Here is an 18,842-nt window from a genome sequence, read left to right as displayed (position 1 = left end):
AGTATTGTCATCAGCTCTTCATGAGGAGGTGATTCACAAGAACTTAGAGTAAACAGAAACATATTGCTGAGTGCAAAGCAACTCAGATTGGTCAACAAATCATAATTATAAATCATGAAACAAAAAATAATATATGTAAAGATTAGCGTTTCATTCTTTAATGTTGTGGGTAATTAATCTAACATAATGTTTTTATTTTTTCTGTATACTGTATTACACTTTACTGATCATCTATTACATGAACGCAATTTTTCCCATTCCAAGATGCAACAGCAATACAGTAATCAGTTATTTTAAACCACAGTAGATGGCAGTGTACACCCTGCCGTAGACAGAATAAGAGAGATAACCTTTAAATGTGAATTTTATTGTAATATTCAGTGACAAGAGTAAACGGAGGACTAAAACAGTCAAGAAGAGCCTGGAGCCGAAGTGGAACCAAACCTTTCTGTATTCCCATGTACATCGAAGGGACTTCAGAGAGCGAATGCTGGAGATCACCGTATGGGACCAACCAAGAGTACAAGAGGAAGCAAGTGAATTTCTGGGAGAGGTACGTTTTAACAAGTAAACCAATGTTTCAGACGTGGCAATTCTATTCTGCTCGAAATCTTCATCCAACAATTTCATCTTCGTACAAGAATAGGACTAAAATATTTCTGTGACCATGGTTTTAAATATAGGTTTTGTTCCGTGCTAAGGATTTTCCAAAAAAACACTGCTACTGCAAACTTCCCTGTAATATAACACTATTAAAGTTTCTTTCCCAAGTAATAGAGGTGTTATTTCATCTTTATATTTAGATTCTAATAGAGCTGGAAACAGCTCTGTTGGATGATGAGCCACACTGGTACAAACTCCAGACGCATGATGTATCTTCACTACCTCTGCCACAGCCATCACCTTACATGCCACGGAGACATATCCACGGGGAAAGCCCATGCAAAAAACTCCAAAGTAAGTTTTTATGGTTGTTTTTATTTTTAAAGGGTCTTGTTGATTTTAAATTACAACAGGCAGCCGCAGGCAAAATAAAAGAAACACAAGGTAGGTTATCATGATTCAAAATCCCTTACATTTCATTTGATCATGGGAAATTAGCCCTGCACATTCTCAGTCACGAGAGCAACAAGAACAAGCAAATTTTAAGCTATTTGGTGATTATCAGAATTTAGGGCATGGGTAATTCAAAGTGACTCATAGAAAACTGTTTTGTATTTCAGACAATAGCAAATGCATAGAGGTGTGGTAAATATGTGAACACATTGCATTAATTCTCAAATGCACAAGGCATTGCCCCCTCCAGAAGTGAATATTTGTGTAAATTACATATGAAATAACTTTATCAAGCTCCACTCCATCCCTTTTGAACTGTTGTCAACATCATAAAGGACCTTTAGTGCATTAAATATACTCTACATATGCATTTTAAGTACTGTACATGTACAGCAATTGCACTAAAAATGTAAGCTTAAAAAATTCCATTAGGCATATTTGGGTGTAGAGGAAAGAGGTGATGACACTGAAAATTTTATTTATTGGATTATACTTCATCGTCTGAGATTATTACTGACATTTTGTTGATATTGTTTATGTTTAAGTTGAATGTGGCTACATATTTTGACTTTTGTGCTATAAAATGAACATTCAGTTAAGGTCGTTTAAATTTATTTACATTTTTAAAAATAAATGATGCATGACATCCCCCCCAATACAGTAAATCAGTCACTTTCCAATTTTACAGCATACAGCTGTCACTACTCTAGGTTTTCTGCACAAGTGCTCCAAACTCCTCTGTCTGTTTTGCTTTATCATGCCAATATGTCCAGGTTGAATATGGAAGGTGTTAACACATCCAGCAAATGGAGAAACACAGATGAGCCTTTCCATCTGAATGATTCCAGAACCACAGTTTCTAAAATTATTCTATGTCAGTATATGGGTTATGATGCAAGAGACACTTTGCATACAGTAACAGCACACTGTCCTCATGGGCATGCTGTATAAGAGCCTGGAAATCTGGACCGCTTTGAAAGTCGTGCTGTGTTAACATGTGATGAATCTCCAAAATCTGCAGCTGTGTGTTTGTCCCACCATTATACAGGGTCTCAACGAATCACTGATAGTGACATCTCAGATTATGATGTTGATGATGGTATTGGAGTAGTTTCAACAGGTGGGTGGGGTGGTAGAGCATGATTCAGTTATTTTACACAGTGCTTTATAGGACTCATGCAGGAGGTCAGAAGTAAAATGGAGTAAACGCCAGACAGAAATCTCAATGGACATTGCGAATGTTATTCCCAGAGTGAGAGTAAATAACATGTAAATGTGAGGGTGGTGAAGATGCTGTTTCTTTTACCATGAGCATTCTCCCTTTAAATGATTTTCTTTCTGGAGCAAAGGTTTGCTGCTGCCCATGTACATTACATACGGTAGTGTACCAAAGCACTACATACTGGAGGTGATCACTGAACTTGTGAACAATGAAAACAACACTCAAAGGATTTTCTTGTCCTGTGCTTTTCAAGGCACAATTCAAATTCACAGTACTAGTTACTGTAAGGTAAAAAAGTAAATTACAATTCTGATTTCCAATCGCTTATGTATTTGTAATCTGAAGTCAATTGAATATTCATACAGTATTGACACCGTTCTCCTCAGCACCCCTCTGCCTTCCTGCTTCAGCCCTGTTAAGCGAACCAGAAAACGTACTCTTGCATGATGTCTAGAAGGATGTCACTTTCATAACAAATAACTGATCTGTTTCATTTGAGTTGCATGCATAATGTAGAAGGGACGACACTTGACCGTCAACTCTTTTTTTTGGGCATGTTTGATCCAGTGTGCTTTTCAGAAGCCTAGAGAAACGTGATTTCCGCATGACAAAATGTACTCTCATTAAAGTGAATGTTATGTGTAGTGCTGAGCCAATAAAATTCCTCGATTGGTGCTGCTGCAGGTTGCCACGTACAAATGGTTTGAACCGACCCTTTTCTGTTATGTGTCTTGTTTTGAATGGCAAACAGCGGCAGAATGCAGGTCTAGCAGCAAAGAAAGGAAATCTACAACCCTCACTGTGCCAGAACAGCAGAGAGTGGCGCACCACCGCTCGCGGTCCGTTTCTCCTCATCGCGGTGATGACCAGGGCAGGACCCGGTCCAGACCACCAAGTGTGCCACTACAGAGGTAAGCATTTGCTCTAGCCTTGGACTGCTTTGGGTAGTGGGCACCCTCTGCCACCTAAGGAGTGTCTGAGAAAAACAACTCAGACTCCCTTTAATTAATGACCTCCGCTCTTGGGACTTCATTGTCTTTATAGTTCCTAACTCATACATCAAAACAGTAATTCCACTCGTTCACACCTCCTGTTCCTCTGTGTTATTATCATTTCTCTCTGCTCAGTCATGAGATCTTTGTCTTTTCTTTGTGTCGTAGGAGTTTAGATGAAATTCATCAGTCAAGACAGTCTCGTTCCCCAACAAGATACCATGATGCCTCTAGAAGTAAGGATGATCGCAGGTCCAGAGATGGGGACAGCCAGTATTTTCCAGAGGAAAGGTACATTTTTGGTTTCGGTGCAAAGCATGTGTCACGTCCTGAAGTTATTTTTCATATTGAACATTGCTCAAAAACAAACTGTATGAGTGCACAACTGACAAAAAAAAACCCATTTCCTTCTCAGAATCTATATACCACTCACTGTTTCAAGCCTGTAGATCTGTACCTTTATTATAGGTGAGCATTGAATTTTAAAATGAAATAGTGAATATAAAAGAAGACACAAATGTACAGTAGTTACACAGTTCAGAATATGGTATTATTGCGTGTAATACTTAATGAAAATTACAGGGTGCGATATGCAGTATTTTGTAACTTTTTGACACTTGGGGTTGGGGTAAACTTGGGGTTTACTTTATGCATTTTAAGAAAAAATTGTGAAGGATTGGTCCCTTAAGATTGTTTTCAGTAGCTGCATACACATGAGCCGGCCATAGTCAGTGTTCATGACTGAAATAGCGCAAAAATAGAAATGTTTTTTACGATTGGAAAGTTGAATTTAGGTCAAAGGTAAATAAAAAGTGTGCACACTTTGGAGCTTTTGATATGAAAACGACTTTATTTTTTAACCCAAACTAATGCTTAGTAAAAATTATGCATTTCTAGGCAAAAGGACAATGAGGTACTGTAAATTAAAAATGGAGGAAATACTGATTTATGTTGGTTTACACCGTGATGAAAATGTTGATATGATAGTGTTCTTTGTCAAGCTTGCAGTATATAAATAGTTGTCCCACCCACACAATGTCTCAGTAAATATGCATCTTGCTTGTTTTAGTACTTATGATTAACATTTTAAAAGAAGCACATTTTTTAATGGGTTATTTTGAAATTAATTATAAAATCAGTTTTTCTACTAGAAGCACTTCTGTTGCCATGGCTAGTGAGGTTGCACCATAAACATTCTAGTTCTTATCTGGGGTTAAAAAATAAGTTTCTAGTGTAGCCAGCTACAGCACCCTTTGTGAATGTTTTAAATAAATATCCACTAGAAGGTGCTGTTGTACTTTAAGTCTCATCTACATTAATAGTTCCTACGTACTGTATATGGTATTGTTGTGTGGATTACTGTTTATTGACACTCTTTCTTCAAACATAGGACAGCAGGAACAAGAAGTTTCATATTTGGTAATGTTTTAGAGAAGGCTGATATGTGGAAAGCATTAGTTCACCAGAGACCTAACAAATACCTGTGCAGTTTTCCAGTGCTTCTGAAATAGCTGCAGTAGTATAGACAACTTTGTTTATAAGAACCGTACATTGTTTGGCCATATTCTTAGAGTTGTACTTTTAAAGTCCTAACAAAAGTACGTTAGATTTCTTTTATTTGTTTTGCCTTTTCTTTTGCATTTTCACTGGGTCACCAACTATACATCTGTTCCCCTTCTTTTTGATTACTTCATTTTTCTTCTGTTACCCCATCCATATTATTAACACAGCGAGTTCCTCATGCTGCCCAGAGCAAAGAGAGGGAGAAGTGCAGAGTGCCTGCATACTAAAAGGTAAATCTGAGAGTCTGAGAACTCACAATGTTTATTTCCTTTCTTTTAGTTGTGTTTTTTTATTATTTTATTTTGGCGCATATTGCATTTGGAATCTCATACAAGCATTTCCGATCAATTTATTTATCAGTTTTTCTGATTGAGACATTTTTTAAGCGCTCATTTTTATTTGCTTATTCTCTCTGTGGTGATTGTCCTACATTTTGTCAGCATAGAATTTTCATGGATATTTAACTCCTTTACTTTTTTGCTGCAATAATATATACATGCCTGCTATAGAAAATAAGGCAAAAGCTAAAGATTCTCTGAAATGAAAAATTTCAACTACTGTATATGATATATAAGTTTTTTTGGCGCTTTATGTGAAGTATCCAGTGAGTACAAATATTCAGTTCTTTTTACAGTGCTTAATAAAGCTAATGAATATTTGTTATTTTTATCTGTTAGACCTTTGCATCACTAAATTCACATTCCCATACACAAGTCTGCCATGGCTACATTACACAGAAAGACCTCCTTGATGGAAAAGACCATTTTTCTTTTTACTTTTGATAAGTAAATTGCACTTAAAAGACAATTTTTAGGTTATTTGGCAGAAAATGTAATCATTCAAAAAATATTCTGTAAGTACCTTGTCAAACGTTTCAGGATATTTAGACATCTTGGTCTATTTTTACGAGTGTTAATTGAACATTTGCAGTAACAATTCAAAATCATCCAATTGCGTTTTATAATATAAATCTAGTTATATATTTAAATACTCTAAGATCATGAAGAAGTCATTAGTATGATTTATCTGTGGAAGTTGTTTTCTGTAATGTGTACTCTGTTTATGAAATAAAGACAGAGGAACTCACTGGGAACTTTCACGGCTTTTTAATTTTCAAGTTTGCAGTCTGAGTGTCTTGTTATTTGGATCGCTGTTCCCTTTTTTTCAGAGCCCAGTGCAAACTGTGGCTTGGAAATGTCCTTGACATGTCATATTGTATGTGGTGTGCTAATATGTCAGCTATGGCTAGGCTGCTTTGTTTGAGCATTATAGTTATTCCTTGGTATTGGTTTGTAACGTCCATTGCATTACTTTGAGTTTGTTATAATGAATTGGATGCTTGCATAGTTCGTGACAATCAAAATAACATCAATGAACTACATTTATCTACATTTTGTCAAATATATTTTTAGTGACCCAAGTCACTTTTTTATCTTGCATGCTTCTGCTTTGTTTTGCTTTCTTTGTTGCATGCGCTTGTGTGCTGGCAAACATAAGAAGTTCAATTAAATACAGCAAAACATTACCTCCCAAGATGCCGTTGTTAGTGAATGGTATTCACAGGAACATATACAGGTAAGGAGTCATATCAGATACTGGGAGGCAAGTGATCCACCCCACCCACTATTCCCTATATTCTGTGCCTCGCTTTACTTTGTCATTGTCTAACAGCTGCCCCATGTTTCCCAGCTCTTCCCTGTAAATCTCTTTTCTTTTCACATCACTCTCTTTCTGTGGTTACTGACTTGGCACTTTTAAGCTGCTTGTTTGCTGAATTCTACCATTGCTTTATGGCAACTCTCCAGTTTCAATGAATTCATGGGTTATGTTTTCTGTTCATACAGTTACTTTGTTTTTGTGATCTTAAGCTAATCATTTTCTCTTTGATGTCTTTGTTGATGGAGTTTATTCTGTTTCCTGTCCAGAAGCACCTAGTACACATTAGACAGTACTAATATCCCAGACTTTCACAGAAATATTTTATTAAATTCATTATGTTATGATTATTTAAATTACTGCTTCAAATATATAAAAAGTGCTATTTCCTAAAGCTAAAATGAAACTATTAAGAGGGAGAAATCTTTTGCTGTTCTAATTTTCTCATTACACATTGCCTTTGATGGCATGCCATGTTTTATCCTCAGGTTCCTGATAGGTTTTACAGAAACAGAATTATAACAATCTTTACACTTTTCCAACAACGTATCAGCAGTTTAGATCGCTATACCCATCACAGAAGGTAAACATTTGTTCTGTTTACTGAATCATGTATCATTCGCTGAGGATTTGTACAGTACCTGAAGTAATTTATTGAGCTACAGAGCCTTGAGCACAGAATTGTTAGACCTTGATCTTTCTTATTTACCCTACTTCCTTTTTTTTCCTTTGAAACTGTGCAAATTAATTGGAAATTGCTACAGTATAAGCTACAATGCTTTTTTGGAGTTAATACTGTACTTGTTTCTTGCATAGCTAGTTTCTAAAAAAAACATCATATGACAATCATGGTCTCTTGTGGAGCCAAAACACATCCTTCACTTAATTAAATTGCTGTGCAGTCTTTTCTATCGAATGAAAAAGATAAAAATGGTGTTTCTAGAAGAATTGGTTCATGGCAGCTGCTTAGATTTTATGCTTAATTATCTAATCTTGAAATTTACTCAAATTGTTTCTAACTCGTGATAAACTAGATGCTAATAACAATATAGTGTACATATTCAGCATTTTCTTTAATCTCATCATTGTTGGGTCTTGCAGAAAGTGTACCTTTAAACCTTTACTTTCTGTAAGTTAGGAGCATAATTGGCTTCCAGACTGAGAAGCTTTGAAAAAATCTACATAGTCTCTTTTGGGAGTCTATGTAAACTAGTTTTGTTTTGATGATAAGACTGTGAACTTAACAATTTAACTTTACAATTGCTAGTTCTATTGTAATGGGCTGGGACAGAAGCAATAGAGACCTACAGGGAATTCATATTTCTTGTGTCTGGATGGCCTGTTACGCAGCCACAAGGCTAGATTTGTGTTGAGCTTAGTCTATGCTTTTCTGGTTCTCTTGGAATAGCTGGTTCTACAGAGGACTGCTGGTTGTATATTCAAGGTCCCATATTAATACTGCAAGTAGTTACATTACTTTGATTCTGAATTACAGTATTTGTTTTTAAATGTTGTAGCAAGAAGTTGGTCATTTCTCTGTTTTCATATAGTAATGTGTAGATAAACTAATAGGTCAGTTCCAAAACATATTCTGGAATAGTTTCTATAACAGTGTGTAGAGCAGGTCAATAATATACTTCACAGACTACCGTAGACACAACATTGAAAAAAGGGTCCTAAATCCTTTTGAAATATGCAGGATAGAAAGTACTACTATAGCTTTATTGAGTGTTGAATCTTCATATTTAGTTTGTTTGAAGCTTCATGCAACTGACTGCCTGTATCTGCTTTACATTAGCATTTGTGCACTGTTCATAATTAGAAAACTGGCAAATCAACCATTTCAGGAGTTAAAATATTGCTGCTTGAAATCTATGTCCTGTAGAAGATGAGTTGCTTCTTTCAGGATGTAATAATTATTTTTTTGAACTTGACATTTAACCGCATGTGGAAATTTGGCTAGAAACACACACTCTAATGTGTGCTTGGTATAATAAGCAAAACAGAACAACAGGAAAAAGAATTGCTCTAATTTATTCCAGTGGTTTCTCTGTGGATTTTTTAAAAACAAGTTGATTCTGTTTGGCTTATCATTCTTGGCTAAAAAAGTTAATTAAAATGAAAGTTCTGACAATTTATAGTAAAATAAAGACTTATTTCCCTGGCAAATATTTATTACAAAAAGATTCAGGACTATCTACAGATAAACCATAAAGGTTATACATTTTTCTATTTTTATGTCACAACACTTTGTTTACCTGGTTTTAGTTTTGCATGTGTTCTCTCTGCATGGCCTTTGTCATTTTGTAATATATTCTGTTTGTTAAGCTCCACTCTGCCTGCATGTTTAAAGACTAAGTCACTGCTTAGAAAGGATCCACCGAACCCTCGCACATCCTTTAACACAAGAGTTCTGAGATTCACAGATGAAATCATGAGTAGGTAAGAAACACAGAAAATGAACAAAAATAAACATGCTTAATATTTGTCCTGTCCTTTTCCCAGAAGTTGTGATTTATGCAGTCACTTTGAATTGACTGATTACATCATGTACATATCATATACTGAAGAAAATTTTAAATGTCACAGTTTATTTCCGTAGAGTACTGAGATTTATATCTGCTTTATGTGTAGTTAATCATTTAGGCTACTACACATTGACTATTGAAATCATTTTAAAGTGAATATGACAGAGTGTGAGGACAAACTATAGAGTTTACAACAACATGTTATGAATTTTGTGATCAATTATTGGACTTATAATTTATGTGCAATACATCTTGGATAACAGCTGTACTGTCAGATTGCTGAAATATATTTGAAAAATGAATAAATTTCCTGAATAATGAAAAATGAAAGAAGCATTCAAAGTTTTGGAGTAAAGTATACATATTAAAAAAGAGCTGAAAACATGCTATTTCTGAATTTACTCTCTAGTTTTTTGTTAATTTTTCGATAAATTATTTATATTTCTCAGCTATTTTAGAAGCAGTGTGCTTAGTTATTTAGGTATAAAGAGTAAGGAGATGCTTAACTTTCCTGATGCCTACTCTTGAAAATAAGAGCTTGAATTCTGAAATTCATTGTATAGTCTTTATTTTGCTATCCCATATTTTGATTTCAAAAGGATTCAGCTTACAACTTTAGAAGTAATCATTTCAGCTTCTTTTAACATCTGGAATGGCCTCATACTTGTTGTTTCTTTTCATGTGTTAAGATTACATGTCCTTTATGATTTAGTATCTAACATGGTTTTCCTTTTGTTTTCCTTTCTTTCTCCTTTCTCTACCACCCTTTGGATGCAATGTACTGGCACTAGTGACCTCCAGCCCTCTCTTGACAGGCTTAGAAGTGCTAGTACCAACTGTTTGAGACCAGATACTAGTTTCCATTCACCAGAACGAGAAAGGTACACAGAAAATATTTTTCTTTTTTATTTTTACTTGTGCTGGTGATTCTCTTGCTTGAAATACAGTAGGCTTTGTTGATGTGCACTGGCTGTGGGCTTGTTCATGTGGTTGTATAGTCAGTTTCAAATGGAGATACTATACATGATGCAAGTGGGATGCCTAGAGATTGTACACACACTTCACTTCGGCTATTTACATCCACCAAATTGGATAAGATTGTCTTATTGCCTCTTCATTTTTTCCATAGAGTTACAATATCATTTGCATTGCAATTAAACTATAACTTGGTAGATTACCACATAAACAATATTGTAACAATAAAATGCCTTTTGCCCCATTTTATGTTTGTTATATTATGCCTCTCTAAGTATAGCTGAGCTAAGTACTGTATGTGTTCTAAGCATATAAATCTAAGCAGACCTACAGTACATACAGTACTATACTGCATGTGTCATAAATTTAGAATAATCATAGTTTTCATCAGTTCTAAATCATTTTTGCAGTATGAAGCTACTGCACACATCTTATGGCCAGGGCTACATCTAGTGACATTCCAATAAGGCCTCCAAGCACTTTAGAAGATTGAAATTGCAGTAGTCAGTTTACAGTACCATTTCTGAAGTTTTGTAAAGGTTATTGTACGGTGTTCATAAGCACTTTGCGGTGATCATTTTTATTTTGTTTTCATTATATGGAGAATTTTGCATAATGGTAATTTTATATTAAGAATGCATTTCAAAGCAAAAAATCAATTTGTTTCAAAGATGAAATTATGGCTTATTTTAGTGGTTAAAATAAATACACATTATGACCAAAAAGTACAATATCGTATCTCTTACACCTAGCTACAAGGTTTTGAAAATGATTTTTTTTTTTGCTGTTTTTAGTGCAAAGTATAGCATACAGTATGTCATTGAACTGTCTCTGTGGCAAGCTGTGGGTTTGGTATAATCTAATGCTTCAAACCAGATAACAGCATTATTCAGTTTGAAAAATTAGATTGTTGGATCAAAATTGAGACTGAATCTAAAGAATGTCAAGATCTTATTTGTTTTTGCAACACATTTACAGAAGTTTAGTGTGCATAGTGCTTTTTATTATTTTAATATACAGTATCTGTGACCTCATTGCTGTTTGAACACTGACAAGTTAATAGGTCCACATTTCTGCATTCATTTGTATTTAGTTTTTGTTGTGCTTATGTGTCCAGTCATTGATTTTTGTGTATATGTTGTTTTTCTCTTTAAACGTTTCTTTCAATGCCCTTGCTGTTTTAATTTTGAATTATTGTGTTACTTTATGTTCCTGTGTAAGTGATTCTTATGAAATACCTTTTCTGCTAATTCACGTTAAAGCGCTCTTAGCTTTGGTTGCTTCCTCTTGGCTGACCTAAGGCAGGCTCTTCGACAGTCTTATAAATGTCAAAGGTTTTTGGGAGCCCAGGAGATCTTGACATTAGATCTTCCTTTGGGAACTAAGTTAAAGCATAACCCCTGTTATGTCATCATGTACCTTCCTGCTGCCCAGAGACAAAAGTGGCTAAGTAGCTCTGAGGCTCCAGAGCTATGTTCCGATTTTCAAAGGAGAAAATAAATTATTTTAGGAGACTGTTGCTGCAGGTTTTATTGCCTTCAGTCCCAATCTGATTGCGCTTTGGAACTCTGCAGCCTAACTCATTCTGTCTTTCCTATCTTGTCAATGGGGCAATCATGGATAGATCCTCTCAGTCACTGCCTAGGAGGCGACCTACAAGTCCCAGGATTTTAATCCAGCATGCCTCCCCAGAGGACGACAGGTACTGGTACAGTCCTCCTGTGCTCTGTGGTCCCCAGTAGAGCCTGGCATACTGTAGCTTCTTAGCAGTAGAACAACTTAGACTGTAGTACCCTGTTCTCCCTGATTGCGTATACAACATAAGAATCCACCATTTGTCTTAACACTTCATTGCAGTTCATCATCTTGATCGCTGTTATTTAGGTTGTGTTGTTATTTTAGTAGATGTGGTTCACTTCAATGTATTTTAATAGTACAGCAGTACCCAAATATCTAGAGTTTCACAAGTTCATATCATTTACTGTAAATACTAAATGCTTCCAGGGAATAAAAATTCACATAATGCCGGTTCTTAAAAAGTAAAATATCCTGCAACCTTTTGTAAAAAAAAAAGTATGTTCAAAAAATTAATAGGATATTGGATAGTTTGTAATTTTACTACTTAATTAGTTAAAGAAACTCTTACTCTTGGAGCAGGGCTGAGGGTTTATTAAATTCTAAAAATTACTAGATAGTGATTGCAGGAAAGAGAAATGTTTGTGGCTGCAGATTGTGACTGGCAAGTAAGCAATAATACTCATGAAAGGGAAGCACTGAAATGTTGTGCTATTGATATACATTTTCATCCCCATTGTGTGTAACTGTCTTTGTGTGTTTTTTGTTTTCTCCACTCTTTTCCCCATTCACCTCCATGTTTCTTCCTTTTTAACGGCGAAGCTGGATGTTGGAGCCTATTGTCCCTAAGCAGGAGACTATAAACCACCTCAGTGCTAAACCAGGGGCACTGCAGAGGTACCTCCATGCACACTGCTGGGTGACTGGAACACACAGAAGCATTGTATCTGCTAGCATTATAGCTTAGAGATAACTTTTTAATGCCTTTTAAAATGTTAAAGGTTTACATTTATGTATTTTTGGATGTACGGGTAAAGTGACCTAACTGATTTGCCAGCTGTTTTAATTCTTTATACAGGCTTGTTTAGCTTTGCTAATTGAAATGGGGGATCTGTAATGGTTTGTTTATTTTTGTGCATTTATGGCTTTTAATTATTTTTAAAGAACCTCTAATTAAGTGCAAATAATGATTACCTTTTCCTAATTTTGATGATAAAACTGTGTGTGTGTGTGTGTGCTGGTTGGGGGGAGGGGTGTGAGTGTTTTGTTTTGTTTTTGATATCAGAAGCACTTATCTCAAAGACTTTCGAAAGATGTGGTGCCCTCTGTCTGTCTCATCGTAGGTTTTGTGCGGAAAATCTTGCTCTGTACTCATTAAATTCTTACAAAGTGTCTAATCTCCTAATATAGACTCACTAGATCTTCAAATGTCACATTTTACTATTTGCACAATATCCTGCAGCACACGAGACATAACTGTGTGATAAAACAGACACATTTCCTCCATGTGGCCCACATACTGTAGAACAAAGGTGGCAGAATTTATCTTATGAAGCAAAGCACAGCAACAACAATGACAAAAGTAAAAGTCAAAAACATATATCATGAAGATTTATCATCATATAAATAAGCTAATTTTAAAACAGCTATACTGTATACGTCAATATTTATAGACTTGGTCAGAGACTTTAAATGAAGATAAACATTACCCAATATATATTTTATCTTTTGGGAATTTCTGCAGTTTCTTAATTGTAGACAAAAAATACTCACAGGTTCATTCTCCTGTTTTATATAAAGATGAATACCAGTGTTTTTGGTAACAAAGCACCAACAGAGAGAACTGTGTTGTTGACAAAACGTGATATCTACAGACAACTTTTCTCCAAACCTCTTTCTAGATTCCAGATAAAAAGACCTAGACAACCTGGTGTCACTGGTTATGAGTCTCGTTTGACAGCTGGTGGTATTAAAGGGTTTATCATTTCACTGTTACTGCCATATTGCACACGTTTCAAAGAAACTCTGCACTTTGATTTTCCTGGTTAAGCATTCATGGTTACATTTCCATTAGAGTTTCAAACAGGCTATATATTATTATTATATATTTTTTTAATATGTTGAATAAAACAGTAGGTTTCACATTAACGTGAGATTAAACATATTCCTCATTGCCACTTTCACTTGGCATATCCACCTCTTCTATTTTTCTACTATTTCATCATTTGTTAGTCATTTGATTAACAGAAGCCCTTGTACAGGGTGAGTAGTAACACAGAAAATTTGCACTCAGTGGAAATGCAAGAAACAATCATGCAGGAAATATAGAGTAAAACATGATCAAAACTGAATAATTCTCTTTGTGGTGTTGTTTTTTTCCAAACATATCATAAATTACATTTTTCAGCTTTCTGGATGGTTCCTTGAGCTCCTGTATTGAGTCTACAATATACTGCAGATCTAAACTGCTCACTAAAATGTTATCTGTGTGGTGTTGCTGTCCATCAAAACACATCAAAATCGTAGTGATCTGCAGTGTGTTTTTCTGAACCTTTCAAAACTTTGCCTTTGTCCAGTTTGCGGAGAAGGTTTTACGTTTCTCGTTTACGTTGTGCCATTTGGCAGTATGATCGGTTGGCATCCTGGAATCTGTTCAGTTGTATTTTTTCTAAGCATTATCATCATTCACTGCATAGATCAATAACACTAAACCAAGAGATGTATGCATCATTTTGACAAAGAAAAACGGTGATTTTAACGACGAAGGCGTTCATTTATTTCCATTAACCTTTGACGTAATGCTTCTTTTCCATTTTGCCATCTCCACATTCTTCACTTTTTGTTTTCTTTTCTTTTTTTGTTCCATGTCACTTCCCATGTTGCAGGCAGTCAAGAACACTGGAAAGGTCTAGCTCTCAAAAACATAGTAGAAAAAACAGCGCACCTGAAAGTGAAAGGTAGGATCAACTGTGGCCTCCATTTTCCTAGTGATAACAGAGTGATGCTTTTAAAGAGATTTTGTTCGGAAAAGTTCTTAATGGTTAAACTAGTAATGTCGTAAGTCATCAACACACTCGCTCATTTCAGATTACCTTTAAAAGAACAATAAGTGTGTTTGCTTGTACTGTATTTTCTCAAAACATTCTTGTGGTGGTGTTAAAGGATTGGGAACTTCGGTGTTAAATAATGAGTCTGTTTTTAAATTAAGGATGTCAGTACATGCACGTTTTAGTTTAAGATGATTTCAGCAACACCCACATCAGAAAGTTCTGAAATGTGTAAATACAAAAGAAATGCCATTTGAAATTCAGTAGTGCTTTTATCCGAATTCTCTTGACTGGGGAAGAAATGCTAGTGGTTATTTTTTTCCCATTGCCCATGGTAGGCAAGCTAGCTAAACAAACACCTATTGGCAAGCTTGTCTACGTTAAAGAGCACTATTCAGGTTGATGGTCACATAAGCTGAAATGCCAGCACTACTTTGTAAATATTTTATTCTGACTGTTTTTTTAACTTTAAACACAGATCATTTACATACTGTAGGTCAGGATTCATTCCCCAGAAGATCACAAATGGTACTTTCTAGGTTGGAATTAAAACTGCTTACTGTAGATGGATGCTTTTACTAACACTTTTATGAGGCCTAAAATATATATCTGTATACCGTGCTAATAATTTGTTTCTGTTTTTTTATTACATTTCCAAGTATGAGCACCATGTTTAAAAATGCATAAGCATGATTTATGTGCATTATTTTCTTGTCCAACCGCAACTGTGAATGTGTATGCTGGATCGTTATCACATTGGATAACCATAGAATGGAATGGGATTTGTAGATTTCTTTTGACATTTCATCTACTATACATGTTTTATCTGGACTTTCAGTTTAATGGTATTGATTAAATGTGCATTAAAAAGGGTTTGGATAATAAGCATTCCAGTTGTGTGTTCTTTGAAAATATGGATCATTGCCCTGATCTGTTCAGTATCTATACTTGACCTGATGGAAGCGCTTTAACCAAGTTTAAAAAAAGCAGTACAGTAGTGTTGTTTCAGTATTATCTTGACTTTTATTATAGTGCTTTAAAATATTTTGTTCATTGATCTTGTTATTGGTCTTGTTTTAATGCTGAATTATGCACTCCCATATGTACTCTGTGATATTGATGTTAGTGTGTATACAGTATGTATTTAGAATGTATGGTTTCAGTTCTGGATAAAACTGGTCAGAATTCACAGAAATTGAAACTTGGCAGATTTGATTTAATGCCTTTCTTCAACAAAGCTTTCCAAAATGTTGGCGATATACAGTTTAAGAGTTTCGAAGAAAATAACAGAACAAAATTGAAAAAAAAAAGTTTTTGAAAACCAATGAAAAGTGCTAAATAGAATCAGTTCTTCTGGAAGTCTTTCACACAATACGTGCACACCAGTGCAAAAATGTCTTATGAGGTGCATATTGTACAGTATGTTACACTTGAGGATTATGTGTTACATTCTTGGGAACTATTATTATTTTTCTTTTATATTTTTAAATTTGCTTTTATCTTATCTCAGTAAAATATTTTTTATTCTGTTTTCCCAAATTCTGTAACTTAAAATATTTGTAAGTACACTTTTTCAAAATTAATTTCTGTTACTTTTGTATATTTTAGAGGTTATTACTATAATAAACTATACTATTGTTAAATATTTGTTAAATACAGTATGCAAACAGAGCGTGTGTGTGTTAATTTCTTGTGTAAATAATATATGCTTACAAAGTCACAATCCTTGAGTACACAGATCTGACATCTGTTTGAATAGAAAATAATAAAAACATAATTTGACCGCAGCAGTATACAGTATATTGTGAATAACTGCTTTTTTTTGCTTTTTTGAGATTTTAAATTGAAATTACAGCATTGGAATGTGAAAGAGGGTGTAATGTAAAGAATTGCTGGTTTAATTGAAATTGAAGGCGTTACGGGTCAGACTCACCTGAAAATCTGAACAATAAGTCCTGGACTTCGAAGAGCTGAGGAATGATGACGTTTCTATTTGTTTTATTGGTGCGGCAGTAGCCGTGTTCATGTCGATAAATTACTGCGCTGTTTTTACTTTGCTCTTTCCCGCCTGTTTGTAGAGAGCGGCTAACATCTAGTGGGAGGGGAATCTCTTCTGCCCCGAGATCACCTGATCACCTTAGCGTTAAAGAGAGGAAGCCGACCCGCTCCAGGTCGAGCGAGCGGCCTAGTGAACGAATGTTCCGATCTGTCTATCAGATTACTCCTGGCGGGTCAGCCCCCGCCTCCCCCCTGATGCACAGGTGGTATTCTTTGTGCAGTGAAGTGCTGCTGTCTGCCTCCCTTGTTTGGTGTTGTGCCTCACTGACTCCTGAGTGCATCTCCTCCTTCTTTCTCTGGAATTGATTACATTTGGCCCCAAATCCACGTTGTCCAGTTGTTCTGCTGGTTTCCTGGTAATGATACACCTTTTATCATTACATCTTTTGGAAACCTGTGCTTTCTGGGACCCCTCTCCTTATTTCCAAGTTGTTTGGTGATTTTCTCCCATGCCTAACTACTCTTTAGTCTCTGTCTGGGATTTATTTACTGTTGTTGGCGGCCTTCAGTATTTTGCTTCTATGGTTAAAGTAATTATAGGCAGTACAGTCTCTGTGTGTTATTATTTTTATAGTTCTGGAGGAGAAAAAAAAACTCTTGTGTCTGTCCAATGTCACAAGTAAGTAAAAAGAATTAGGTTTATTTTCACTGTGAGAAACAACCATGTTTTGACCATTATTGAAAGCAGACAGGACCATATTCTTGCATGGCAAAGGTAAGAGAAACAGCGTGAGCTGCAGAATGTCTGCTGGAACATTTTCGACAGTTTTTAGAAAAGCAGAATGAGGAAAGAAATAAACTGATTATTAAAATCTCAACTCTGGATGGATAAACTGCTGGAGGTTTGGATGTGGATCATCGTTTTGGTAGTAAATACAAATGATATCTATTCCTAAATACATGTGCTAGTGAATACTTGTTTTTGCATTGCATTTGATTCTGACAGGTGCTTACAGGTCTTGTCTCTGCCTGTCTTTGTTGTCCCCATATCCACAGAGCACATCAGCATGGCAGCCTATCTCAGTCTCCTCCAAGCGGGACGCCTTTATCAGGACGCAGAGGAAGGCAGCTTCCGCAGGTCCCAGTGAAAAGCAGCAGCATAGAGCAAGGTACTGTGGGATACTGTTTGCAAACCCAAAAGGAAAGCAGCGCTACCCATTTTTGCAATGCTTACGTAGCGCTTTGTTAAGACATGTGGTGAAAAGTTTTTTTTTCACTGTGCAGGTTCTTTCAATCAGATTGTTTTGAAAACCTCGATTTGTGTGAAAGATGAATAATTGGATTAGCTTGATTTGGAAAATAAAGGTAGATCACTGTTACTTTCAGTAACAGTGAAAAGCAGCAGTTAGAGCTCTGGAATTGCTGTTGTAACTAGATGATTGTGGGTTTAAATTCCAGTTGGAGCTCTGTTGTTGTATCCATGAGCAAGGTACTGTGTTCTGATTGCCTCAGTAAAATACTCTACTGTATAAGTGAGTAATAATGCTTTGAATAAATGAACAGCACATGGATAATTAGTAGGAGTAAAAAGTAATATCAGTGGAAGTAGCTGTATATGATGCAATAATCCCAACATTTTGCCATTTTTAATTAAGTACCAATATGTAGTGATGCAGTTTGATACGTTATGATTGAGAAGTTGAGCTTTATTGGAGTAACTCACCTGACTGAAGAGCGTTACAGCCTGTCTGTAAGGATGACACAGTCAGAACTACTCCCCAACCCCATAACATACGAAGAGCCACAGAGCTGCTGAAAGAGGGAAGATGGGGTGGAGTTTCCCTCCATTGATTTTAAACTCAAATGTGACTTAACAAGAAGCATTGATAGGATGGCAAACGGAAAATGGAGAGATTAGGGTTTAATCCCCTCCCAGTCTTTCATTCAAAACTCCATACTGTATATAAATGTTCAGAACCATACTGTATGACCCGAAATGGAGACAGACAAAACTAAGATGGATGTTTTCTTCAATTCAGACATGCATGCCAACCACCTTCATGGCACCTTGCAAGAAATAAGAGTACAACTTAAAGTATCGCACTAGTTGTAAATTGAATACAAATAATTGTTGCCTTCATGTCAGGGTTAGTCTGCCTGGTTCTGAAGTTATTTTATTTAGTCAAGGTTTGTGTTACTTATTCAGACTTGATGCTTTGTCCAGAAGTGC

General features: G+C 35.7%; 1 protein-coding gene across 45 annotated transcripts in view; it reads left to right on the top strand.

Moving 5' to 3' along the window:
• Positions 1–18,842, top strand: part of rims1a (regulating synaptic membrane exocytosis 1a) — a 113,501-nt gene that overhangs the window by 71,599 nt on the left and 23,060 nt on the right. For 15 of the 45 annotated variants that reach the window (XM_069179736.1, XM_069179738.1, XM_069179737.1 and 12 more), the window contains 14 exons: positions 382–553; positions 804–957; positions 2,105–2,176; positions 3,030–3,189; positions 3,439–3,561; positions 5,001–5,063; positions 6,331–6,408; positions 8,818–8,931; positions 9,809–9,898; positions 11,617–11,694; positions 12,390–12,464; positions 14,453–14,524; positions 16,693–16,875; positions 17,669–17,781. In XM_069179736.1, coding sequence (XP_069035837.1) covers positions 382–553; positions 804–957; positions 2,105–2,176; positions 3,030–3,189; positions 3,439–3,561; positions 5,001–5,063; positions 6,331–6,408; positions 8,818–8,931; positions 9,809–9,898; positions 11,617–11,694; positions 12,390–12,464; positions 14,453–14,524; positions 16,693–16,875; positions 17,669–17,781 — 1,547 coding nt within the window. The remainder of the gene's footprint in view (positions 1–381; positions 554–803; positions 958–2,104; positions 2,177–3,029; positions 3,190–3,438; positions 3,562–5,000; positions 5,064–6,330; positions 6,409–8,817; positions 8,932–9,808; positions 9,899–11,616; positions 11,695–12,389; positions 12,465–14,452; positions 14,525–16,692; positions 16,876–17,668; positions 17,782–18,842) is intronic. The other 30 variants (XM_069179749.1, XM_069179755.1, XM_069179777.1 and 27 more) reach the window with 16 other exon arrangements.

The sequence above is a fragment of the Lepisosteus oculatus genome, chromosome 17 (assembly GCF_040954835.1).
Source record: "Lepisosteus oculatus isolate fLepOcu1 chromosome 17, fLepOcu1.hap2, whole genome shotgun sequence".
Lineage (NCBI taxonomy): Eukaryota > Metazoa > Chordata > Actinopteri > Semionotiformes > Lepisosteidae > Lepisosteus > Lepisosteus oculatus.
This window is presented reverse-complemented; position numbering and strand designations above follow the sequence as displayed.